This window comes from Dama dama, chromosome 11 (genome assembly GCF_033118175.1).
Source record: "Dama dama isolate Ldn47 chromosome 11, ASM3311817v1, whole genome shotgun sequence".
NCBI classification, from domain to species: domain Eukaryota; kingdom Metazoa; phylum Chordata; class Mammalia; order Artiodactyla; family Cervidae; genus Dama; species Dama dama.
Window position 1 is genome coordinate 73183917 of NC_083691.1, and position 25546 is coordinate 73209462.

Consider the following 25546-nt stretch of genomic DNA (forward strand, 5'->3'; position numbering starts at 1 on the left):
AGGGGGCGGAGGGGCGGAGAGGGCGGGCCCCGAGCGGCCGGCGCGGAGGGGCGGGGGCGTGGCCACACCGCGGGCGCGCTCCCTCCCCGCCCCGCCCCCTGCCCCGCCCCCTGCCCCGACCCGCTTCTCTCCTCGCTCCTTTCCCGCCCTGGATCCCCCTAAGTTTTTTTCCATTCTCTTCCCCGCCCCCGCCCCCGTATCTTTCTTCCGAGTCTCCAGCTCCCCACAAGTCGGGGAGAAGATGCTGTCTCCAGCAAACGTGGGGCGGGGTGCGAGGAGGTGTGTGAGTTACCTTCAGAAGTCCCTGGAAGCAGAAGCATGGAGCCTTTGGCTGTCTGAAACTATCCATTGCCCTCTAGGATCTTGTCCTACATCTAGGATCTAGGATCTTGACCTTCGGGGTGGTGGGATGACTGGGGCGGACAGGGGGGTGGGGGGTGGGGAGGGCGGCGGTGGGGGAGAGGGGTGAGGTGACTTGGGAGTCATGCTTTCCACCTTGCTTCATTGCGCTTTGGATTTTGTTTTCTCTTGTGATTAGAACTGATGGTTTTGATTTTTGCTTTTTTTGCCTTCTTAAGAATTTTAAGTGTAACATTTACGATATTATTTTAGTTTCAGGTACACAGCATAGTGATTCAGTATTTTTACAGATTATATCCCATTAAAAGTTATTAGAAAATAATTTCTGTAATTCCCTGTGGAATACAGTATAACCCTGTTGCTTATCTATTTTTTACATAATAGTTTGTCTCTCTTAATCCCACACCTTTAATTTACCCCTCCCTTCCCCTCTCCTCTCTGGTAATCGCTAGTTTGTTTTCATGAGTCTGTTTCTGATTTGCTATCTACATTCCTTTGCATTATTCTGTAGATTTAACATGTAAGTGATATCATACAGTATTTGTCATTTTCTGACAGTTCACTGCATAAAATATTCCCTAGGTCCATCCATATTGCTGCAAATGGCAGATTTTCATTCTTATCGGTATACACACACACATATATGTTGTTGTTGCTATTCAGTCACTAAGTTGTGTCCGACTCTGCGGCCCCACAAACTGCAGCATGCCTGGCTTCCCTGACCTTCACTATCTGCCCGAGTTTGCTCAGATTCATGTCCAATGATTCACTGATGCCATACAACCATCTCATCCTCTGTTGCCCCCTTCTCCTGTCTTCAATCTTTCCCAGCATCAGGGGCCAAAGTATAGTCCTTCCGATGAATATTCAGTGTTGATTTCCTTTAGGATTGACTGGTTTGTTCTCCTTGCAGTCCAAGGGATTCTCAAGAGTTTTCTCCAGCACTACAATTCAAAAGCATCAATTCTTCGGCACTCAGCCTTCTTTATGATCCAACTCTCATATCTGTACATGACTACTGGAAAAAACATAACTTTGACTATACGGACCTCTGTCAGCAAAGTGATGTCTCTGCTTTTCAGTACGCTGCCTAGGTTTGTCATAGTTTTCTTTCAAGGAGCAAGCATCTTTTAATTTTGTGGCTGCAGTCACTGTCCATGGTGATTTTGGAACCTAAGAAAATAAAACATACCACTGTTTCCATTTTTTCCCTATCTATCTGGCATGAAGTGAGGGGAGGATGCCATGATCTTAGTTTTTTGAATGTTAAGTTTGAAGCCAGCTTTTTCATTCTCCTTTCACCCTCATCAAGAGACTCTTTAGTTCCTCTTCACTTTCTGCCATTAAGAGTGTATCATCTGCCTATCTGAGGTTGTTGATATTTCTCCCTACAATCTTGATTTCAGCTTGAGATTCATCCAGCCCGGCATTTCACATGATGTACTCCGCATAGAAGTTAAATAAGCAGGGTAACAAGATACAACCTTGATGTACCCCTTTCTCAATTTGGAACCAGTCCATGGTTCCATGCCAAGTTCTAACTGCTGCTTCTTGTCCTGCATATAGGTTTCTCAGGAGGTATATAAAGGTGGTCTGGTATTCCCATCTAAGAATTTTTCACAGTTTGTTGTGATCTTCACAGTCAAAGGCTTTAGTGTAGTCTATGTTTATATCTCACCATATCTTCTTTATCCATTTGTCTGTTGATGGATACTGGGTTGCGTCCACATCTTGAATAAGAATTATTTTTTAAGCCTCTGTTGAACGCCTCCTCTTTTCCCCTAAGGTGAGACCAACCCTATTCAGAGGCTAAGATGGTACCCCACCTTCCAGGGCCCATCAATAGGCCCATTAAGAGAAAGAGGAGGACAAAGATGCCTAGAGAAGGGCCAGGCTGTGTAGATGCGGCAGGAGGCTACCTGCAGAATGTAGAAGAAGGGAGTTATCCTCTGAGGAAAGGTTAGAGGCTGACATTCAGTCCCTGATCCATCACTTGCAAGCAGGTGACTCTGGGCAAGTCACTTGACATCTGAATCTCTTCCACAAGTATAGCTACCTCACTGGAAAAAGAAGATTCACTGAAGAGACACCCCACTCCAGGATGGGAGACTTGGGTGGACTTTGAACAGATTCAGAAGGCGAGAAAAGGGGGCATTCCAGGCCCCGGGACATGGAGCTTTGGAAGGCTGGCAAGGCTGGAAATCTTAGGAAAGGTGGGATATATTTGGATGAAAAGGTGGAACTAAATATAAAGAAAGAAATGGGAAATTTGTGAAAGTTTTTAAGCAAAGGGATATTTTTATATTAGTGTATATATACATATATGTAAAATATAATTCACTTTTGTATCCCTAGAGCCTGGCAGACAGTAGGCACTCAGTAAATCTCTGTGGGCTCAAAATGGTGATTGATGAATATTGACTTAATGGTCTGAAAAATGAACTGTGAAGAGAGGGCTTGGGTCCAAGGAGAGGAGTTGGGAGGCCCTAGTGAGTATCTTGACTTGAAGTGCAGTGCCTGGATGATAGAGAGGAAATGGAGGAATTCTGATTGAACACTTCCTTGTGTAGTCTTGTGTTTGACCTTGGAATTCCTTGGTGAAATGGAAAAGATAATCAGTATCCTATTCAACCAGCAGCCAGTGGTTAGAACCTGTGCTGAGGGCTTTGAGGAAGGAAGGAAATATTCAGAGAGGCACAGGAGTGCCTCAAGTCACACAGCTGGGATCTGTTCAGGAGACATTTAGTTTCAGATCAAATTTCTAATTGTGCTTAAGCTTAAGACACCCTCACTTCAGTTCAGTCGCTCAGTCGTTTTGACTCTTTGCGACCCCATGAATCGCAACACACCAGGCCTCCCTGTCCATCACCAACTCCCAGAGTTTACTCAAACTCACTCATGTCCATCGAGTCAGTGATGCCATCCAGCCATCTCATCCTCTGTTGTCCCCTTCTCCTACCCCCAATCCCTCCCAGCATCAGGGTCTTTTCCAATGAGTCAACTCTTCCACATGAGGTGGCCAAAGTATTGGAGTTTCAGCTTCAGCGTCAATCCTTCCAGTGAACACCCAGGACTGATCTCACCCTAGGCAAACAGAAAAAGACATCAGGTCCTCCTCATAGTCCCTGTCCTCCAGCTACCATCCCTATGATGATCAAGGGTTGAGGGAGAAAAAGGAGTCTAAAACATGGGAAGTCAAATGACTGGTAACTTTTCAGAGACTCTTCTATGGAATCAGACAGGTACTGGGCCCAAGCCTTCTTGTAAGGAGCTGAGCGAAGTGCAGAACAACGACAAAGGAAGAGGGAGCCAGAAGAAAAGAAAAGAGATGTTAACAGACCTGGAAAAAGTTACATGATGGCAACACAAAGCAGGAAAAAACATGATAAAAATATCATCATCCCTTTTGAATGCAAGAAAACTTCTGAGGGGAAGAGTGGGAATATGAAACAAGATTAAATAATGAAGCTAAGTGATGATTGTTTCATGATCTGAGAAAAGACAATCTTAAGTATAAACAAGAGATGTCTTAACTCCAGGCATTCTGGCTGAAATCCCAAACTGAAATTCCTGTGTCTAGCCATTGGGCCTTCCAAGAGGCCAGCCCATCACAGAAAATGCCACAGGTAACAACTAGAGAAAGGAAACAACACATTGGACAAACCAGTAATTACCACTGAGCTTAAAGAGAGTCCTGAGTTCACCTTTTAAATTCCATCTTCTTTTTAATTCCAAGCATTATGATCTTGATTAGTAGGTAGCCCACCCAGTGAAAGAAATCTTTTTTGGAAACTTTGACACTTCTGCAAAGCAAATAGGCCCATAATCTTCTAAAGGGCAAATACAGTTGACTGAAAACCATTTATCTTTTGCAAGGGACAGGCCCTCCTCTTCTGTGTGACTCAGCATGGCCCAAAAAGTTGCCATTTTCACAAATGCAGATTTATTTCTTGTAACACTTCCAGGTTTTTTCAAAAGGACCCTTTCTGGCAGTGTCTGTGTGTATCAAAATCTGGTGGTAAACAGCTCAGTCTGGCCTAAATAGGCAGGCGACCACAGCTGTTCACCACGAGCTGTGACCTCATTTTCCTCCAGTTCCTGTCCCTTTCTTTGCTCTTCAGTAAAGAGACCTTCAGGCTATATCATTCTTTTCATTAGCAGGTTTCCCTTTCCTGGCAGCCTTTTACAGAACCCATATAGAATTTCCACACTGTTTAACAGCAGTCCCCAAGTTGTCTATAAATATGATCTAGAAGATTAACTTGGAATTCCTCAAATCTCGAATTAGCTGAAGCTGTCAAGATCAATATAAATTCAAACCAGCTTTTGGAAATGCCAGATGTGAAAGGAGACTTTGTTGGAAAGTGAGGACTTCAGATCTAGGATAGTCTTAGCCCAAAATACTTGATAAGAACATCCCTCTCTAAAAACTTTACAACAGTCGGTCTGTTTATATTACAACATTCATTCAAGATAAAGTAAAGCCTTGTGGTGTTAAAAAAAAATTAACTGGTGATGGCTTCAACAGCAGTGAAAAAGAAACAGGAAAAAAATAAAAACACACACCATTTTAGGTACATGATACATTCTGGACTGATGTTTTTAAACAACTTTATCCATGAGGAAACTTAAATACTCTTTCAAAACCAATTTCCAGAGATAAATAAAAAGCATACATCCTCACTGACAATGCCAAATGAAATCAATAATACATAGAGGAATGATCGCTTAATCAACCCAGAATGGCCTGAGACTGGCTATCCTTTGTTCTGGAGATAGGACACCCCTAGGTATGGCTTGAGCTACAGTTGTATATAGTACCTTGGCCTGCTTCCTAATATGTATCCAATTAGCATTAACTGAACACCTACTGTGTACAAGACATTCTGCTCGGCACTGTCAGGAAGTAAGTATAAGGCATGGTTCCTGCTTCACGGCACCTGTAGTTATTGAGGGAGATGGCATATGTGAAAATGACAACATGAGATGTGTCAACAACATAGCAGAAGCGGTACCCAAAGAAATATAGGAAAGCTGAAAAATTCAGAAATGTTTTTTCAATAAGTTCTGAAAATTCCATCTCTTCCAGGAAGCAATGAATGATTAAAGTCTTTTTTTTTTTTTTGCTCCTACGTGAACTTCAGCCAACTGAGTCCCTCCTCTGCCTGGACTGAGAATTCTCTCATTTTTCACTTTCCATGTTTTAAGGGAAAATATTCTTCAGCCTCTTAGTGAGATAGTGAGCAACATGTTTTTTGTTAGTTAATTGAACCATGCTTTTTCTGTTCTTGGACCTATGAGGTGTCACCACCCAGCTATCCCTCTGGTGTTTGGGGAGCAGTGGGGCCACTGAAGGAGCAGAGATCATTTAAAACAATACAAAGGATTTAAGTGGGGGAGGTGCCTTTTGAGGTGCCTACACCTACAAGCCAGACAATAGCCTTCAGCATGTTTCCACGCAGGAGTCAATTCTTCTGATCCTCTCTTTACAAAAACAGTTATTCTAATCCTGCTCTACGACCTTTTCTTTCAAAGATGTGGAAAAAATGTAATGGGTTTTCCTGCTCTAATGCTCTGATTGCCAGTTAGTTTCCTATTTTGGAGTTAATTACCAAACTGCTTAAAAATGTATATAGCACAGGCAAAACTTACTGACAAGCTTTCCCATTTATCGCCACAGTGTCTGAGAACGTGGCCCTCAGCCGAGAACAGAAGCTTCTCTTCTGTCCCAAGACAGACTATTCCTTGTCAGTGTGGCCCTGCCAGATGGTTTCTTAGCCTTCATCAACCAAGTTGCTATCTCCAGCCTTTTAAGAGCTGGAAACAACTTCCAGGGTCAATGCTGCAAAGAACAAAACTATAAACTGCTCATTTTTCTGTCTGAGGGTTTTTATGATGAAGAAAGCTTTAATTCATGATCATTTGGAGAGAGCCTTTTGCTCCAACATTGTTGATGGCTTTCTCAACTAATTGGTTCCTCATTTTGTTTTTTTCTCTCACATTTTTGTTTGGAAATAGTGCAGATGAATTTTTGTTTTGTTTTAGTGGCTAATGAACTTGGGAAGTGATTGTGTTGCTAAAAAGTATCTGTTAGCATAACTGGTGGAGTTAAGTCTCTTCCCGAAAGCAGTGGAGAATCCAGTTTTATTTATCAGCTTTGAAAAGTGAGCAGTATTGCTTATAGCAAGCATAATGGGGAGTGGTGTGTAAAAATGACATAACAAAATACATGCTATTTATCACAGTTGCTCAAGCTGAACCTGGAGCGTCTTCTCCCTTCACCCAGGCCTGCTACAGAACAGAATGTGAACAATGCCCCCTGGGGTTGTGCAGCCAGCAAACCTATACCCCCCACCCACCCCTGACTTCATATTAAAGAGCCTCTTTTTCTCATTTGGAATTTCTTATAATCCCAATTTTTACTGAAAACATGTATCATATATATGCATGAAAAAAGAACAGGAATAAACAAATATTAATAGCTGATCTCCAAAAAGGTGTGTATTCAACACTTTCCCTCATTTTCCAAATTTTCCACAATAAGCATATAGTATTTAATGAAGAAAAAGTCAGAAATGTTGTTTCAGTAAGTTCTGAAAATTCCATCACCTCCAGGAATCAATGAATGATTAAAGTCCTTTTTATTTGCTTCTACGTGAACTTCAGTCAACTGAGTCCCTATCTGTTCCTGGACTGAGAATTATTTCTCATTTTTCACTTTCCATGTTTTAAGAGGCCTAGACAGAACAGATGATTCATTGAGAGGGCACAGCAATGGCAAGTAGAGACAAAAGACACTCACTGGAAAGGCTTGTGGAGAGTTATTTTAAGAGTTGAGACACGATGCCCAGGATGATGAGGAAGGGAGATCCCAAGACAGCAGCAGTACTGCTGGCCAAGAGATCAACCAGGATAGCCTGGCACAGATCAAAGGACTCTCGGAGCGATTTCTTCCTTTCCTTCCTTTGTCTGGCTGCACCACATGCCTTGTGGGATCTTAGTTCTCAGAACAGGGATATCAAACCCAGAGCCCCGGCATTAAGAGCACTGAGTCCTAACCACTGGACCGCCAGGGAATCCCCTTGGAGAGACTTCTTGAAGAAGATAAATTTGGCTAAACACCCAGTTTAATCTGATCATACTGAGATGACAATTATACACCTGGGCACCTGGGCGAGAATTTAGGAATAAATTAGTGATAAGCACCATGGAAGACAGATATATACAGTTATTAACTCCAGGGAAAACAAAAAAAAGTTGTACAAGAAAGGAAAAAGCAAAAAAAAAAAAAAAAAAAAAAGAAAGGAAAAAGCATCATAGTACATTACATGATTCAGTTACCAACAGCATTTAAAAGATCATACTAAAATATATGTGGAGTATCGCTCTAATCAAAATGTTGATGTAGTCTGAAGAGACAACAGGAAAACAGAAAGCATGTATATGTATATGAGTAGCAGGGAAAGGGAGGCAGATGAAACAGAGACAAATCCTCACCTTCTAACTGCGAAATCAACAGACAATGCCTAACAGGAAAAGTGAAAGTAGCATGTCATTTAGAAATAGAGAGATAGATCAAAACAGTGAGTGCAAGTGCTTTTCTCTGGGGAGCATGAAATGAGCATGAAAATCAGGAGACTTTGTCTCTTTTGCCTTGTTCTGTTTTCTCGTTGTAATAAGTATTATTTTTAAATAATTATTTGGCTGTGCCAGGTCTTAGTTTCAGCATGCAGGATCTTTAGTTGTGGCATTCAGACTCAGTTGCAGCATGTGGGATCTAGTTCCTGACCAGGGATCAAACCAGGGTCCCTGCATTGGGAGCACAGAGTTTTGGACCACCAGGGACATTCCTGTAGTAAGTATTTCAGAACAGCTTGACTCAAATTGAGTTTATAATTTTGGTAAAAATACAGACATTTAATAAAGGAAGTAGCAGCCTCTATGTTTTATCTCTCATTTGCCGCCTTGTCTGAGACAAGCCCAGGGTAAGACGGAGGACATATGGCAGTTTGTAATTATGCATTTACAGGATCACTTTGTTGTTTCACTAGCAGACTGTAAGCTCTCAAGGGCAGCCAGCAGACTGTTTTGCTTATCACAGTCTCATCTGCACCAAGCGCTCAGCAGGCACTCGACACAGACTTGTCGAATGAATGATGCAATGGGTGAGGCAGATTAAGAAGTTAGTGCTCTCATTTTCACAAAAGGTATGCATGACTGAAGTGTTCACAGGGGAAATGGTCCAATGTCTGGGACCTGCCTTAAAATACTCCAGGAAAAGAAGCCATGTGGAAAAAAGATGAAACAAGATTAACAAAATATTTGTAAGAAGTGATAGAAACGTAAGGGTTCATACTAATCTCTAATTTTGTGGTTAGAAAATTCCTTTAAAAAAAATAACTAAGTTTGTACAGAAAGTGGATTATAAGGAAGGGGCAGAATCATGGCATAAATTTATTAATTTCAGAATTTGGTAGCTAGGAAGGTTTATGTAACGAGGAATAAGTAAATAAAAAGAAGGGTCAGAGAAGAAAAAAATCGTATCAAAGGCAAACCTTGTACCCAGGCCATTAGCTCAAGAAGCTAAATAAATGCTAAAAGAAGGGATAGGAATACTTACTGAAGACATGGAAAGGGAAAGTTGCATGAAGTACAGGAGTTACTGAGAAATTTAATATTTTATCCTCCAAAATATATAGTTCTTGTAGGAAGAGAACTGAATGTCCCCAATTCAAAAGGCTTATACTACAGTAGTGAATAAGCCAGGCTCTGGAATCAGACAAGCCTGGATCTGAATCCTGGCCCCACATGGACCTAGCTGTGTGACTATGGACAAACTGCTTATCATCGCTAAGCCTTAGTTTTCTAACTGAAAAACAGGGACAGTAATAGCACCAATGAGATACAGTTATTGGAAGTTTAAATGAAGTAAGTCAAGTCTTTACCATGCCTGACTTGAATTAAATGGTTAACCAGTGGTGGTCATTATATGCTTTGGCAAGAGACTCTGCCTAGAGAACAAAGATCTTAGCAATTAAGTTAAAAAGGGCCAGTTTTACCAGGAAACCAACTGTACCCTCTACAGTCCCACCCTGTTCCTCAGGCCCAGGAAACCTCCCAGAGGCACTGACCCCTACACAAAGGTCAAGCATTCCACAAGGATGGCCAGAAGGTCTGGGGGACCAGGCACCATGCTGGGCGATAGGGGCCGCAGGTCTGGGAGCGGGTCTGGGAGCTCTGGCAGCTCTCAGCTGGGGACAGATACAAGTCTCGGCCAGCAAAGCAAAGAAGGACACAACCCAAGATTCACATTTTCTCTAAGAGAAAAGAAAAGCAGGCCCATCTCTCAGGAGAAGTGACACTCTTCCTGACCCAGAGGTCTGAGGATTTTCATAAAGGTAGACAGAGACTACAGCAAGGTGGGGGGCGGGGGGCGGGTGCTTGGAAGAGAACAAGGAAAAAGTGAGTGACAGTTAGTATACACATCTCACATGTACACACCACAGCCAGAGTGCAATGAGGGGCCACTGTGAAGGCTTTCTTTCCATCCAGGAGATGGCTCTGCAGAAATGTGCTAAGTGGAGAGAGAGATGTCTGCAGAACAGGAAGATGAGTGAGTCATCCAGGCAGCAGGCAGCCAGGCCTCAATGTAAGGCATCAAATAAGAAGTTAGAGCTGAGATATGTGAAAAGGCAGGAAGGTTCAGCAAGACAAGATAAAAAGCAAGATATGTGAAGTGAGGAGGAAGTCAAGGTGACTCCTAGATGTTCAGCTTAACTCATAGCCAGGTAGAAGCAAGATGCTATTCCCTTGATCTTCCCTTGCAGTCAGGTGCATTCAGGTCAAAATCCCTGGCTTCACCTTTGACTGACTCTTCTTTCTCTCACACTCCACATTCCTGCCCAGGCAGCATTCTTTTGACAAACATTCACTGAATGCCAGGCAGTGTTTTAGGTACAGTGAGCAAACCAGACCAAAAACCTGCCCTTATGGAACTGTATCCTCTAAAGGGGAGAAACAGGCAATAAACAAGATAAATAAGCAAAACATATTGTAGGTTAGGTTATGGTAAGTATTAGGAGTAAAAGCAGAGAAGAGTAACAGAAGTATAAAGAGTAATAGAAGTATAGAGGGGAAAGAGTTGCGATTTCAGCAATTCCTATCTACTGTCTTCAAAACAAATCCAGAAATAGCCTTCACACAACTTCCACTGCCTCCAGCATGGTCCAGTCCATCATCATCTCTCAACCGTCTCCTGCTACTGAAGAGCCTCCCAACTCTTGTGTTTACTTCCACTCTTGCTCCCCTACAATCGATTTTCAGCCTAGCAACCCAAGATTCCATTAAAGCATAAGCCAGATGACAACGCTCCTTAGTCCCAAACCCTCCAAAGGAAGAACAGAAATGGACGAGAAATTCAGAATGCAGGGCACAGAACACTGAGGGTATAGCAGGGGCTGGAAACTCTAGGTTTACGGTGGAGCTAAGCAACATGGTGCTTGGGGGCTCAGGCGTAGCTACAGCGAGCACAGCTGGTTCAGCGGACAGAGAACGAAAATGAGCAGATCACACAAAACAGAAAGGGCCAAGGGGCTAGGGAGGACGGGACCGGAGGGCTCACCCGGAGATCCCTGAGGCAGGATCCAGACACTTCCATCACTGTGAAGACGGGGCACAACAGCCAGCCTGCCTCTAGAGCAGGCAGCCAAGAGCATGGGGTGGAGGCCGAGGAGTTGGCCTTTGTGCTGAGCACTCAGGTGAAACAGAGTAAAGCGTGCTGCAGGGTGACCAGCGACTGCCCGGAGAAGAGGCTCAAAGGAGATGAAGCTGCAGGCAGGGAGGTGGGGAAGGAGGGGCTTCAGTCTGGGGATGTAGACATGGAGTGAAATGGGCATGTGCAGGAGACTCAAGACTTGGGGAGGGAGGTGCTGGGAGAGACACTTCTGAAATGTACACTGAAATGACACAACGTTTATGAAATAAACCAATAGGAGCCTGAAAGGGCTTAGCAACCTTGCCTGAAGTATAGTTATAAGTACCCTGAGAGGTACTCAAAGCCTTAATAAAGGATTAACTGTACAATTATTCCAATTTGAAGGACTAGAAAGATTATATCTAAATCAGCTGGGATTGGGATTTGGTCATTCTGTGAAGCCTACTTTAATATGTTCCAGTTTCCTTCATCAGATTCTCAGAAGACTGAAAGTTTGATATAAGTATGAATTTATTGACATCAATTTCCTTAAGCTATTATTCCAACACAGAGAAGGTACTGAAGAGCTGATGACAATGATAATAAACCAACAAGATCTGGAGTTTTCAAGGCCCAATCCCTCCAGAACAGAGGACAGAGAGAATGATAAAGTCTTCAAAAAGAATTGGAGACTGTTTTCAATTATAGCGAGAAGTAATGACAGTTTGACAATGTAAGCTTTTTATCCAGAAACATATATCTATTCCATAGATACCAAATTGATTATCATATCATCGAGTTTGAAAATATACAAAATATTTGTTGTTCTTACATACTGAAATTAAAACCTAATTTTAAAAAGTGCACAGTAAAAACAGCATAAGGAAACCTACAATATCCACGCATGTGTGCTGTTTTCCATTTCACTGTCAACATCAAGTTCTGTATTTGCCTTACTGGTTACAAATATATTTTAAATATTTCAAGGCCATTTACAACACTGACTACTTTACTAGGTCCAACAACACTCCAGCTTCCTGAAGGCGGCCAGCACTGGACGTGGAGGGTCGGCCCCGCAGCTCCACTCAGCAGTAGCAGCTCTGGAAAGAAGTCGCCAACCCGCTATCCGCAAACTATCGACTCTTGTTCTTTTTAGAATTTCCCTGTGCAAAGAAAAATATCAACAATAAGAAGGCCAACTTCTAGAAAAATCATCCACATAGTTTAGAGTTCCAACTGTATGGAAGTCATAGTTCCCTGTGGAAAACTTGAGCTTCCAAGAGGGAGAAGATCTGATAACTTTGCATCGCTAACTTTTATTTAGGAATCACAGAGCAGTTTGTTACTCTTCACTCTCCCCACTTTTCTCCATCTACCTTATTTCCCTGGTGTCTGAGCTCAGGTAATAAAGAAAAGAAAGCGTATCTTGGATTTATCAAACCTCATATATTCATTTTGTTTCAAAGACAAGGTACTTTATGATTTCATAAAGCTGAATAAAATATTTTAGCCTAAACTTGTTCCTTTGCTGTTGAAATGAACACCTTTTAAAAGGTCTTAATAGGAACTTATTTTTAATATGTGCCAACCAACATCCCGGTGGCAATGATAATCTCAGGATAAAAGGAAGCTCAGAAAACAGCTGACAGCAACTTGGAAGATGTCTTAACTTAATTCCTGATTCCCTCATATACAGAGATTTGGACTTTCCAGTTTCACGTAACTTTTCTTTTTTCTGGAGAAATTCACTTTTTAGGAAAGCATTCTAATTTAATTCCTACATTTAACTATTACATATAAATACTCAGTTCATGCACGTGGGAAATGGTTGCAGAACACAGACATTCAGAGCAAGATAACAGCAAACAAATGGCTTCAGGATGTTTACTTGGTATCCAATGGAGACCATGTCAACTCAGCTATCTGATGCTATAGCAATTTAAATGACTAATAAATGGGGGGGCGTGGGACAAAATATAGGGACCACAGAAAGATCAAAGAAAGGTTAACAACAGAAACCAGAAAGTAAAGAAGGATTGCTAACTCTATGTGTTATTAATAATAGATATTCTAGAGTGAAGTCACTCAGTCGTTTCCGACTCTTTGTGACCCCATGGACTGTAGCCCACCAGGCTCCTCCGTCCATGGGATTTTCCAGGCAAGAGTACTGGAGTGGGGTGCCATGTCCTTCTCCAGGGGATCTTCCTGACCCAGGGATTGAACTCGGGTGTCCCGCATTGCAGGCAGATGCTTTACCCTCTGAGCCACCAGGGGAAGGACTAGATTAAAAATTCCCAAGAGGGCTTAAAAATTTCCTCACTCCCAAAGTGATTGCAATACAATTAATTACCTTTGGGACAATGAGCTTTGCTATAGCTCACCAGGCTCCTCTGTCATTGGAATTCTCCAGGAGAATTCCACTGGAGAGGGTTGCCATTCACTTCTCCAGGGGATCTTCCAGACGCAGGGATCGAACCCAGGTCTCCCGATTGCCACCAGCGAAGCTGCTAAGTCGCTTCAGTCGTGTCCAACTCTGTGTGACCCCACAGACGGCAACCCACCAGGCTCCACCATCCCTGGGATTCTCCAGGCAAGAGTACTGGAGTGGGTTGCCATTTCCTTCTCCAATACCCAACATTAACCCTCCTCAATTCAGAACCAAATGCTCTCTGCATCTCTGAGGTCTGAAAACTTTCCCTATAATGACTGCTACTTTTCTTCAAATGTTAGGTGCTAAAAGCAGGCTTTCTCCTGCTACTCCCACTAACACATGTGCTTTCCACATGAGTCAGCCACTGCCCTGATGGAATACCAAGAGGCCAAAAGGGTTAAGCAGGCATTCTTCAAAAGGACCAATACCCTACCCCCTATCTACAAGCTCAAGTTTCCCCAAGCACCAGTAACTGGCGAACCCTAATCAGAACTACATAGGCTGGTCACAACCATCACAAGATGTCCCAGAAAAGCATCACAGACATACTCTGAAGCAATCAGTACCACCAAACTACACTGAGGAACAAAATTCTATAAGGCAGATTCTAGTGCATTAACATGATACACTTGCAAGGAGACACCAACTGAGCATAATGCAGCTCTGTACCACCAGTGGCAGATGTGAAAATGAAGCTATGGTCTGTTCATCTCTATGTCCTTCCCAGAGCCAGCACGCAACAGGAACTCAGTACATGCCTGCAAGATCAGTGAGGGGCGGCATGGACTGCAAAGAGCACAGGCTGGAGACAGTAGGTCCAAGCTGCTGGTGGCAGGGTGTTGTCTGACTTACCAAAATATGCCAAGCATCTGAGATCATGCATGAAACCAGCTCTCTGGCCTCTGAAGCCTACCTCTCATGGTAAGAGAGTGCGTGCGTGCGTGTGTGTGTGTGTGTATATAATGATACAGCAAAGAGACATGATACATGGATATGCCTTTCAACACAAAAACACTACCCATATCTACTGACCCCAGCCTGGACAATCAGAGGCTTTATGGGAAATGAAATTTAAGAAGTCTTTGGAATTAAAAGGACAAAACAGTCCTAGGTTATATGGATATGTTATGAGAATAAATTTGCTAAGCAGGTTACTTTTCAATGAGACCATTTTAGATTCATACAAATAAAGAGTAATCCCCATCATAAACCCTCTTTAGAGTGCTCCTAACTAACAGAATAGTAGCAGAAATGCCCCAAATACCAAAAAGCAAGCAACACAGAGTCAGGGCCTGAAGGTCAGACCTTCTCTCAGCTTGTAACTCAATCAAACAATCTTCATTTTACTTTCGGATAAGAGGACAAGTGAAATGATTTATAAACACTTCAAATCTCTTAATCCTTTGCTCCTGAAACACACAGCAATTAAGTTCCTTATATGAAATACATTAAATATTAACTCTTGCTCCTCAGAGAGACCCTTCCCTCCCCTACCTTACTGGACATCTTTAATGTGTCAATCTCTTCTCTCTGTTTAGATAATGTCTCATTCATGCTGCACAGGTGGTCGCTCATCATACTTAACTGATCCTCATAACTCCTCTTGGTAGTTGTCAGCTCATCCTGAATGGCCAGAGAAAAAAGAAAAGAGAAAGCAAAACTCCACCAGTTATACCACTCCAAAGTTTTTTTTAATTTAAGAAAAAAAAAAATGTTGGAAAAGCAACCTAACAAGATGACCTATCTGATCAACTAACAAGCAGGTTAAGCCACAGGTCTAACAAGAGAACCAAGTAAAAATGGAGAAGAAGTTTTTCTCAACCTTCAAAATGGGTTCTGAACTTCTTTGCAGAAATGAGTTTCCTTCTATGCCAGGTATAAAAGTGTCACCAAAAACAAAAAACACAAGAGAGCTTCATGATCTTTCCCTCAGGTTTTCCTGAGCCTTTGGTGAGGCGGGGAAGGTAGTCTCTGGTACATTCCCACCATCCCACACTTGATGGGGATCCCACAGCCCTCTGGGCAGGCCTCTCCCTGGAAAAAGCACCTTCTTCATTCCTCTCATCTCTCAGGCTCTCTTTGGCCTTTTAACATCTAAGCTTGTGATTCTAGAAAGTCTGATAAATGAAACTGAAACCAGAAGGAAGTGTGTATTGCTGTTAATGAGTTATTTCTTTGCCTCTGGCATGTTTATATTTAATAAAGGCTTCTGGAAACAAGGCTTTAAAACAAAGCAGTAAGTAAGAAGGAATATTTTGCAGCCCTATCTTTCAGTTTATGTCAGTTTTATGAATCAGTAGAGAAGGAATTGAGTCACATGAACAGAATAAACCTCTGGCCAGCCATGACAGGGATTATCAACTGGGAGGAAGAGAAAAAGGAAGGACTATGGATAAATAAGTATTATTTAAAGAAATGCTGACTAAAAAACTATTTATAATTAAAATCAAAGTAGAGAAACAAATAATACAACCATTTCTTGCCAGCCATAAAGGAGCTGTAACTTGAAAATGAGCTAGAAATAAAATGGTAAGAAAAGTACTATATCTAGAGGTCAAATGTCACCATTTTAGAAAGGAAATGCTGATTTTTCAGCCTAAGAACTTTTAATGAAAAACATATTAATACTGCGTAGGTAACATGAAACTCACCTGAAGTCGGCTAATGTTCTGACTGGCTACTTTCATCTCTTCTGTCAGTGCCTCTTTAGACTTTTCAGCCAAGGCCAGTCTTTTAGAGAGTGCTCGGCACTGTGAAATCAGAAAACATTCCATTATCTCAGGAAGCATTTCCCCAAACCGAATTTACTTCAGGGAAGGTTACTAGAAAACAATCCCCAAGACCACACTTCCTCCCTCCATTCCACAAACATCTGCTGAATAGCCATAGGCCCTGTACCATACCCTTGAGCACACATAAGAAATGTAAATGGTCCTCACTCACATCAGTGTAATGAGGAAAAAAACATCTACTAACCCAAGTTCATCGGTACTTCTTTCCGAGCTCTAGCCTGATGACCACAGGTTACAAAAAGCATAAGAAGTTTCTTTTCTACATTTACCCAAGATTCATGTACGCTGGATGAGAAAGGAAGTGGTTATTTCCAAAGTGATCAGTGGCATCAAACAGTATGAATTCTCAGATACTTTTCTTCTTGTGTTTTAAGTCCTTTATTGGAGACCATATCACAGGAACAATAAAATCTTTACAGCCTCATTTTATTGATGGGGGGAAAAAAAGTGAGAGCAGTCTGAAGACCCCAGCTGGCTTTTTTTTGGGGGGGGGTCTACTAAACTGAGGCTATCTGGAGACAGTACATGAAGAAGAAAAAAGAAAAATTCTATTTCATACCATTGATCAAAGAAGGTGTGCCATTAAAAGGATCACTAAATTTTCTTATAAACCATGAGGCTGACATGGAGAATCTGTTGAGACACATTTGGATGCTGTGTCAACATCAGATGCTCAGACTGACCATTCCAGTAAAGTCATACTGAGGGTCACCACTTCCTGTTTACAGACAAGGAAAAACTAGAACAATTTTAAAATTCCTGTATCACAATTGTGCTAAAAGAATTTACTAAGATAAGCAAATCTCTTGGAAATAAAATAGCCTCAGAAATTCCCCAGTTACTCAATTCGTTCCTCATAAGAGAACTTCAGGCAAGTTCAGCCAACCTAATCAACCACTCTCTATTAATCACACATCTATGTGCTCAGCATTGAACCAGAGAAAGAGGGAGAGAGCTCTGCAAAACACAGGTCCTTGTGAGGATGACAATCAAGTCTGGGAGAGTAACTCAGAAGGTAGTTAGGGATCCAAGACAAGGACCAGGACAAGATGGTGTACTGTGCCACGTGGTTCAAACCGCAAGGCACTGCAGCATCCAACTTGCTGTCCTCATTTTTCTACAATCCAACAGCTATCACCACTGATCATCTTCTCAAACAGGTATGCAACACTAAGCTACGCATATCATTTATTTCAGCAGGAAGAGAGAAGCAAAGCCTCTCTTCACTCCTAGCACCTCGCTTCCTATCAGCCTCCCTGTCTCTGCAGAACAGGAGAAAATCACAAAGTCACATTCTAGTAAAGGGTGCGATCTTTCCTTTGTCAATTTCCTTAACAGTTTAAAGGATTATACATCTCTGTCTGACATCTACAACTAACCTTTTAAGAAAAAGTTTCTAATCAGAGACCTTACAAGTATCCTTATATGTTGAGCTATATCCATTCTATCTTATAATTTGTTTCTCACTTCTTGATATCTGTAATTTCTTCTTTCATTTTCTCCTCTTCATCAATGAATTTGTATAATTTTATTATCTTGCAGAGTGTTTTTCTAATCCTCTTAAGAAAATGAATTATATGGTGGTGGAAGAAGAAAATGTAACAAAAACCAACATTTTATATTTTTTAAAGGTTGAAAGAGGTTACATTTTACATTTTATCATTTATAAAAACTCATTACCACAAGGGAGAAGGTAATGGCAACCCACCCCAGTGCTCTTGCCTGGAAAATCCCATGGACGGAGGAGCCTGGTAGGCTGCAGTCCATGGGGTTGCTAAGAGTCAGATACGACTAAGCGACTTCACATTCACTTTTCACTTTCATGCATTGGTGTAGGAAATGGCAACCCACTCCAGTGTTCTTGCCTGGAGAATCCCAGGGACGGGAAAGCTGGTAGGCTGCCATCTAGGTTGCACAGAGTCGGACATGACTGAAGCGATTCAGCAGCAGCAGCAGCATTACCACAAGCTGTCATTTACAAACTAGAGTACACTAAAGAGAAACAAAGGCATACTTGGCTTTGAATTTCCCTAAACAAAAATTCCTTCACCTATGAATGTTACCAGCTTATAACTCCCTAAAACAAGGAATCTATAATAATAATGTTCTAAAACATGTTATATAACCCTAAGAAAGTCTATCAGATAAAAGATTTTTTGTTGTTATGTGGACCAATCTACAGGAACTCTAACCAAATCCACATTGCAAACACACTGCCTCTGATCTCTCTTTTGTGGTGAACAGCAGGAGGCCAAGACAGTGACCTACTTGCTGAAGGGGTTAGGAAAATCCACCTGATCCAGTTGACTCTCCACTCACCTCAGCATAAAAGTGCACTGACTTGCTGTCAGCTAGCTGCAGCTGAGACGTCAGCTCCACTATCCTTGCCATGTAGTGATTTCTGATTAAGTCTTCCCGAGATTCCACATCTGGAGCCTAAAGAGAGCACACATAACTCAGTAAATAAATGCCAGTGGGATGAAGCAGTTCTAAGAGGGGAAAAAAAAAAAAAGATTACTATCACTTTAGCCAAATAAAAAGAAGACAACATTTCATAATTTTCATTTGAAATCTGACGGGAAATCATAGTTTTCCCACCTTTCGGAAAAACTTTAAAATAGGACAGATGCTTTTATTCAGCTCCTTGCCTATCTCACAGTGAAGGTGTGACTTCAAGAAAAGAAAGCAGAAGTAAAGTCTTGGGAGGCCCCCCAGCCATGGGGCCATATCTCTCAGTTAGGTGCCACACACCTAACTTTCAAAATCTCTATCTGCCTGCCTCCTATGTCTTCCACTAACTAGAGAATAGGGAGAAGGGGTGCATTTATTGGTATTCCTAGAAATATGAACATTCTTTTCCCTCAAATTATCTTAAGATAAATATAATGCTTCTAGACATACTAACAAATTAAACTATTTCTATAATGAACAATTTATGGCCCTTGTCCCAGACTAGTTTTCTGCTAATTATTCTAGCAATGGCACCTACTCAGTTGAGTTTAAAAGTATATGCAGAAGTTCAAGATTACCTAAAGTATAAGGCCAATAAGAAAACCAAAGAATTTACCAACCTACTTGAACTGTGTTTGCCAGTTCACCATTCTGACTGTTAAGCTGAATGACTTCAGTGTTCTTTTAATGATTATTTGTAAGTTCATAGTTGCGATATTTCAAAACGAAAAGGTGCAAACCTATTTGACAGGCCAAATCTGACCTGGATTCAGTCACGTGAGGGCTGGAAAGAACTACAAGCCCATTGATGGTCAAGCCCCTGAAAAGCCCTGCTCTGCCAGCTGGCCCACTGGGAAGGTAATGGCTCACAGCCTCCAGCCACATACCAGCAAGCTCATGCCACACCCTGTCAAACTGCCAAGTCAAGTCATTCAAGAAGACAATTACAGAAACAGGCTGTGATTTGTTGGGACAGTTTAACAGTGACCCAAGAGAAAAGCAACATGGATTCACATTGACAAGAACTGTCAGAAATGTAATTAGATGAAGCTGACTTTTGCTGGACTTTGTCAACAAACATGTGGCCAGATATTTACTAGCAAACAACATGATGTTAAGCACACATTACCTCACTGTCAGATGTCCTGGTTAAAATGCCAATCTAGAACACAAGGGAGAAAAAGCTTTAGAACAGACTGTTTATACTTTAAACACAACAGCTTAAACCCTTGTCATATTTTTCCTCTTCTCGATTCACATTGTTTCAAAGCACACTAAGGAGAATTCCTTGGTGGGCCAGGGGTTAGGACTTGGTGTTTTCACTGTTGTGGACCCAGTTTCAATCCCTGGTTGGGGAACTAACATCTCATAAGCTGTGTGGTATTGCCAAAAAATAAAATGAAACAAGAAACATTGAAAAAAAAAAATAAAACAAAAGCACACTTGCAATGGAGTTCTGGAAGATCACCCTCAAATCAATCATCTTTCGATACAAATCATCTTTCAACACAAGCTGGCCCTTCAGATATATAACCATATTCATGATTTCTGTCATATGGCAGTAATGGATAATGACCATCACTACTTCCTCTATCCAAATGCTGTTAGCCATTTTTACTGAAACCCAACAAATGGTCTGAGAAGAAAGACAGGAAGAACAGTTTTTAACTCTTCGAGTCATTTCTACGTTTATTTCCAAAGCAGGCAAGAAGACCTAAAGATAGTTTCATGGTGACCCTAATAACTAAACATTTTCTCACTGCTGTGGGCATTTTCTCATATGCTGCTGATAAACAGTATAAACTAATACAGTCCTTTAGAAAATAATTTAGCAATAAAGATCATGAAAACAATTCAGTCTGACCTGATCAATGAGACAGACTCTGAAGGGAAGTCCACAGATGAGTGCCGGCAATGTTGCACTTCCCCAATGTTGTACCTAAACTGATGTCAGAATTCTGTTCTGTTGGTTAAATGTCCTTCTAGGCAGTCACCTTCCCTTGTCAGGGGGAGAGAGCAACACCTGCGGCTAGGACTCAACCTCACCGTCGGGGCTTACAGAGGATTCTCTGGTGAGCACACTGGCCATTCAGGTCACTGCTCCAGGAAGTCTGCTGTATGGTTTCCACTTTTCTAAGAATTTTAATTCTTTTTTCCTCTCCTCTATTTTAGTATGAAAATATGTAAACACATAGTAAACTTGGGGGAAAAAGGATAATAAACACCTGTGCACCCACAATCTATTAATACATTTATACATTTATCAATGTATTATCAATACATTAATATAGTTGATAATGAACAATTTGTTACATTTACTTTATTTATCTGTGTGTGTACATTTCCTGAAGTATCTGAAAGTAAGCTGCAAATATGATGATATCTTACTCTAAATACTTTGGCATTTACCTCCAAAAAATATTCTCCTAAATAATCAAAATATCATTATCACATCTAAGAAAACTAACAATAATTCCCAGTTTCTGACACTGTTAAGGTGCAGTGAGGTCTGTATACATCTTGAAAATAAAAGTTAATTTGTATATATTACTATTAAGTATGCTCTGAATCAGACACAAGGTAGACGTGAAAGGGACCATGACTTGCTCTTCAATAGCATCAGTGAGATATAAGAGGAATCACACACCTTAGGACAGGGCCATCAGCAAGTACCACGGTTCCCCTCAAGTTTCTCAAAAAATGCTAACAAAAATATATTTAATGAGATCCTTCTAATTTGAGAGTCTTCTTTCCCTTCTTTACCTGATTCCTCATTTTTCTAGATTTTTAGTTATTTTTTTATAGTGGGCAGGATACTATAATCAGAAAATTTTTATCCATGTAACTCTGAATTCTGTAATTCCAATAGAGATGTTTCCTTACCTTCTAAATCACTACAATTAAATACAAGGCAAGAAAACAAAGCTGCGAAATAACTTGTCACTATATTGCCTTAGGAAGTCTAACTATATTATACGTAAATCATAAAGCTTTATATTACCTAGGAATATACCATATAATTGGTTTTAAAACATATTTATGGTCATTTCTATAAAAAGTTAGGTATTTAGTCCTTTGTCAGAAACATAAGCCCCATGTAACAAATGTTTCAATGGAAAAACAGAATCATCATAATTTGACTTAGTGTATCTTCACCAGAAACACAGCCCTTACCATGGGGAACTCTTGCATGTAAAATCAAAGAGAATTGAATAAACTTGTGTTTTGAAGGGGGCATCCTGCTCACCAACCTGAGTTTTCCAGAGCACATGGATTATTCCTGTTATAAACTCCTGTAATTTAGATGGTAAACTCTGAACACTAAGGTGGATCCCCACTAGTTACCATTATAAAAAAAAAAAGACACTTACCTCACTGGTGCTGTGAATGGGTTCTGGCATAGCCTTAGTTGATGCTTCTTCCTGGCCCGTAGCAGTCACTTCAGCAGCCTTTTCCTGGGCCAACCCGACCACCTGCCCACTACTTGTACTCTTCAGTTTATCTGCAATTCGCTGGTTTTCTTTCTCCAGCTTGATTTTAGCTAACTGTGCTTCCAACATCCAGTGTTCTTTTTCCTGTTCCAGTTTAGAAATCTTCTCCAAACTCTGCTGAACCTTGAAAGCAACAGAGAATTCTGAACCTTAGAGGATGATGTGGACAAAACTTAGTGGCCAAAAAAATACTTTGTGGAATGCAAACCAAAACTACTTCACAGGTGTGAAAACAAAACCACTTGACACTGGAATAGGGAAAGTTTTATTAAATAAGATACAAAAGGCACAACCATAAATTGAGAAATTCAACAAGAATAAAATTTTTTAAAATCTCTATTCATCACAAGGTATAAATAAAGAGTAAAAAGAAGTATGTATCCAAAAGAGGACTAATATCCAGAATATATAAAGAACTTCTGTAAATCAATGATAAAAACCCAGATAACCCAACAGAGAAACAGGAGAAAAAAAGACTTGAAATAGGCACTTGAATACTACTATAAATATAAAAAAAGAAGGTATTCATTGTCACTATTTATCAAGGAAAAGCAACTTAAGACCACCCAAATGATTAAAATGAAAGACAGAAAATACAAAGATAGACATATTTATGGAGCAATTGGAACTATCACATAGTGCTGGGAGGAGTGGAATTCGAGACAAACACTTTGAAAACTGTTTGTCAGGATCTTTGAAAATTGAACTTATATCCTGTGCATCATGCTAAGTTGCCTCAGCTGTGTCCAACCCTTTGCAACCCCATGGACTGTAGACCACCAGGCTCCTCCATCCATGGGATTCTACAGGCAAGAATACTGGAGAGGGTGGACATGCCCTGCTCGCGAGGATCTTCCTGACCCAGGGATCGAACCTGAGTCTCTTCTGTCTCCTGCATTGGCAGGTGGGTTCTTTATCAGTAGCACCATGTGGACTCGGCAATTCCACTTCTAAATATATGCCCAACAGAAAAATATGCATGTTTATCAAAAGACAGGTATAAGACGCCCACAGCAGCCCTATGATAGTTAAACACTTGAAAATACTCATAAGGTATTGTTCAGTCGCTCAGTTGTGCTGCGACCCCATGTACTGCAGCATGCCAGGCTTCCCTGTCCATCACCATCTCCCAGAGCTTGCTCAAACTCATGTCCATTGAGTCAGTGATGCCATCCAACCAATCTCATCCTCTGTTGTCCCCTTCTCCTCCTGCCTTCAATCTTTCCCAGCATTAGGGACTTTTCTAATGAGTCGGCTCTTTGCATCAGGTGGCCAAAGTACTGGAGCTTCAGTTTCAACATCAGTCCCTCCAATGAATATTCAGGACTGATCTCCTTTAGGATGCACTGGCTGGATCTCCTTACAGTTCAAGGGACTCTCAAGAGTCTCCTCCAACACCACAGTTCAAAAGCATCAATTGTTCGGCACTCAGCTTTTTTTATGGTCCAACTTTCACATCCATACATGACTACTAGAAAAACCAAAGCTTTGATGAGACAGACCTTTGCTGACAAAGTAATGTCTCTGCTTTTTAATAATGTCTCGGTTGGTCATAGCTTTTCTTTCAAGGAGCAAGCATCTTTTAATTTCATGGCTGCATTCACCATCTGCAGTGATTTTAGAGCCCAAAAATATAAAGTCTGTCACTGTTTCCCCATCTATTTGCCATGAAGTGATGGGACCAGATGCCATGATCTTAGTTTTCTGAATGATGAGTTTTAAGCCAACTTTTTCACTCTCATCAAGAGGCTCTTTAGCTCTTTTTCGCTTTCTGCCATAAGGGTGGTGTCATTTGTATCTGAGGTTATTGATATTTCTCCTGACAATCTTGATTCCAGCTTGTGCTTCATCCAGCCCAGCATTTCTCATGATGTACTCTGCATATAAGTTAAATAAGCAGGGTGACAATATACAATCTTGACGTACTCCTTTCCCAATTTGGTACTAGTCCGCCGTTCTATATTCTAACTGCTGCTTCTTGTCCTGCATACAGGTTTCTTAGGAGGCAGGTAAGGTGGCCTCATATTCCCATCTCTTTAAGTATTTTCCAGTTTGTTGTGATCCACACAGTCAAAGGCTTTGGCGTAGTCAATGAAACAGAAGTAGATGCTTTTCTGGAATTCTCTTGCTTTTTCCATGACCTAACGGATGTTGGCAATTTGATCTCTGGTTCCTCTGCCTTTTCTAAAACCAGCTTGAACATCTGGAAGTTCTCAGTTCACATACCGTTGAAGCCTCACTTGGAGAATTCTGAGCATTACTTTGCTAGTGTGTGAAATGAGTGCAACTGCACGGTAGTTTGAACATTCTCTGGCATTGCTTTTCTTTGGGATTGGAATGAAAACTGACCTTTTCCATACGCTGTAAGAATGGATAAATTATGTAATTCACACAACAGAATACTCAACAGGAATGAAAATGGACCAAACATAACTACATATAACATGGATGTAATATTACATATATAATGTTGAACAAAAGAAGCCAGATCTGAAAGAAATGCAGCATAATTCTCATTTAATATAAAGTTCAGTATCATGTAACAAAACAAAGAATGCAGGATTATGGTTATCTTTGGGAAAGAGGAGAACAGCAACTGGAGAGGGGAATGCAGGAGGTTTCAGGGGTCCCGGCAAGTATTTTTTAAAATACATTTCTTCGTGTGTTCTTACATGAAGAAATGTTCTTTTCTAAAAATTTCATCTAGCTACTGGTTAAAGTGTTTACTTGTGAAAATTCACTGGAATATATTAATAATTTATATACTTTTTTTTATGTTGAACTTAAATAAGGAATTTTTAAAAAGCTAACTCTCAAGGCAAATAAAAGCTTGAGAACTAAATAAAAATAAAAGCAACCTTTGAGTGAATTCCAAATGCTTTACCAAATGACTGAGCAGTTACCACGTACCAGACACTGTTCATTTATTTTCCTGCCAGTATCCCACTGCAGCCTCCTAACAGTCCTACAATTCTCACTTCTCAAAGACGAGACCTGAAGTTCCAGCAGCTGGAACCCTTGCTAAGCTAATGGCAAAGCCAGGATTGGGGACCTCATGTGTCTGGTTCATTAGTCTGATTCTTTTCGCCATGTTACACGGCCTCCTATTGGCTCAGTTAATCCTTATGAGACCCTGCAAGGTAGATATTATCCTCAATTTAGAGAGGCAGGTGTGAGACTGGAGTGCTTATCAGACCAGCCTGCAGCTGGTCTGTGCCAGAGTGGGAAAAGCAATAGCTCTGATGTCAAATCATTCTGCCACTTATTAGGTATTAATACTTTGGATAAAAACTTCTTAATTGCTTTGAGCCTTAACCTTCCTCACAGA

At 41.0% G+C, this 25546-nt stretch overlaps 1 protein-coding gene across 1 annotated transcript in view; it reads right to left on the reverse strand.

The window, feature by feature from the left end:
• Positions 1-11566: 11566 nt before the first annotated feature.
• Positions 11567-25546, reverse strand: part of PPP1R21 (protein phosphatase 1 regulatory subunit 21) — a 61185-nt gene continuing 47205 nt past the window's right edge. The window contains exons 17-22 of the mRNA XM_061155455.1: positions 22099-22341; positions 19857-19889; positions 18596-18712; positions 16136-16234; positions 14979-15107; positions 11567-12216 (exon numbers count right to left, since the gene is read on the reverse strand). Coding sequence (XP_061011438.1) covers positions 12187-12216; positions 14979-15107; positions 16136-16234; positions 18596-18712; positions 19857-19889; positions 22099-22341 — 651 coding nt within the window. The 3' untranslated portion in view covers positions 11567-12186. The remainder of the gene's footprint in view (positions 12217-14978; positions 15108-16135; positions 16235-18595; positions 18713-19856; positions 19890-22098; positions 22342-25546) is intronic.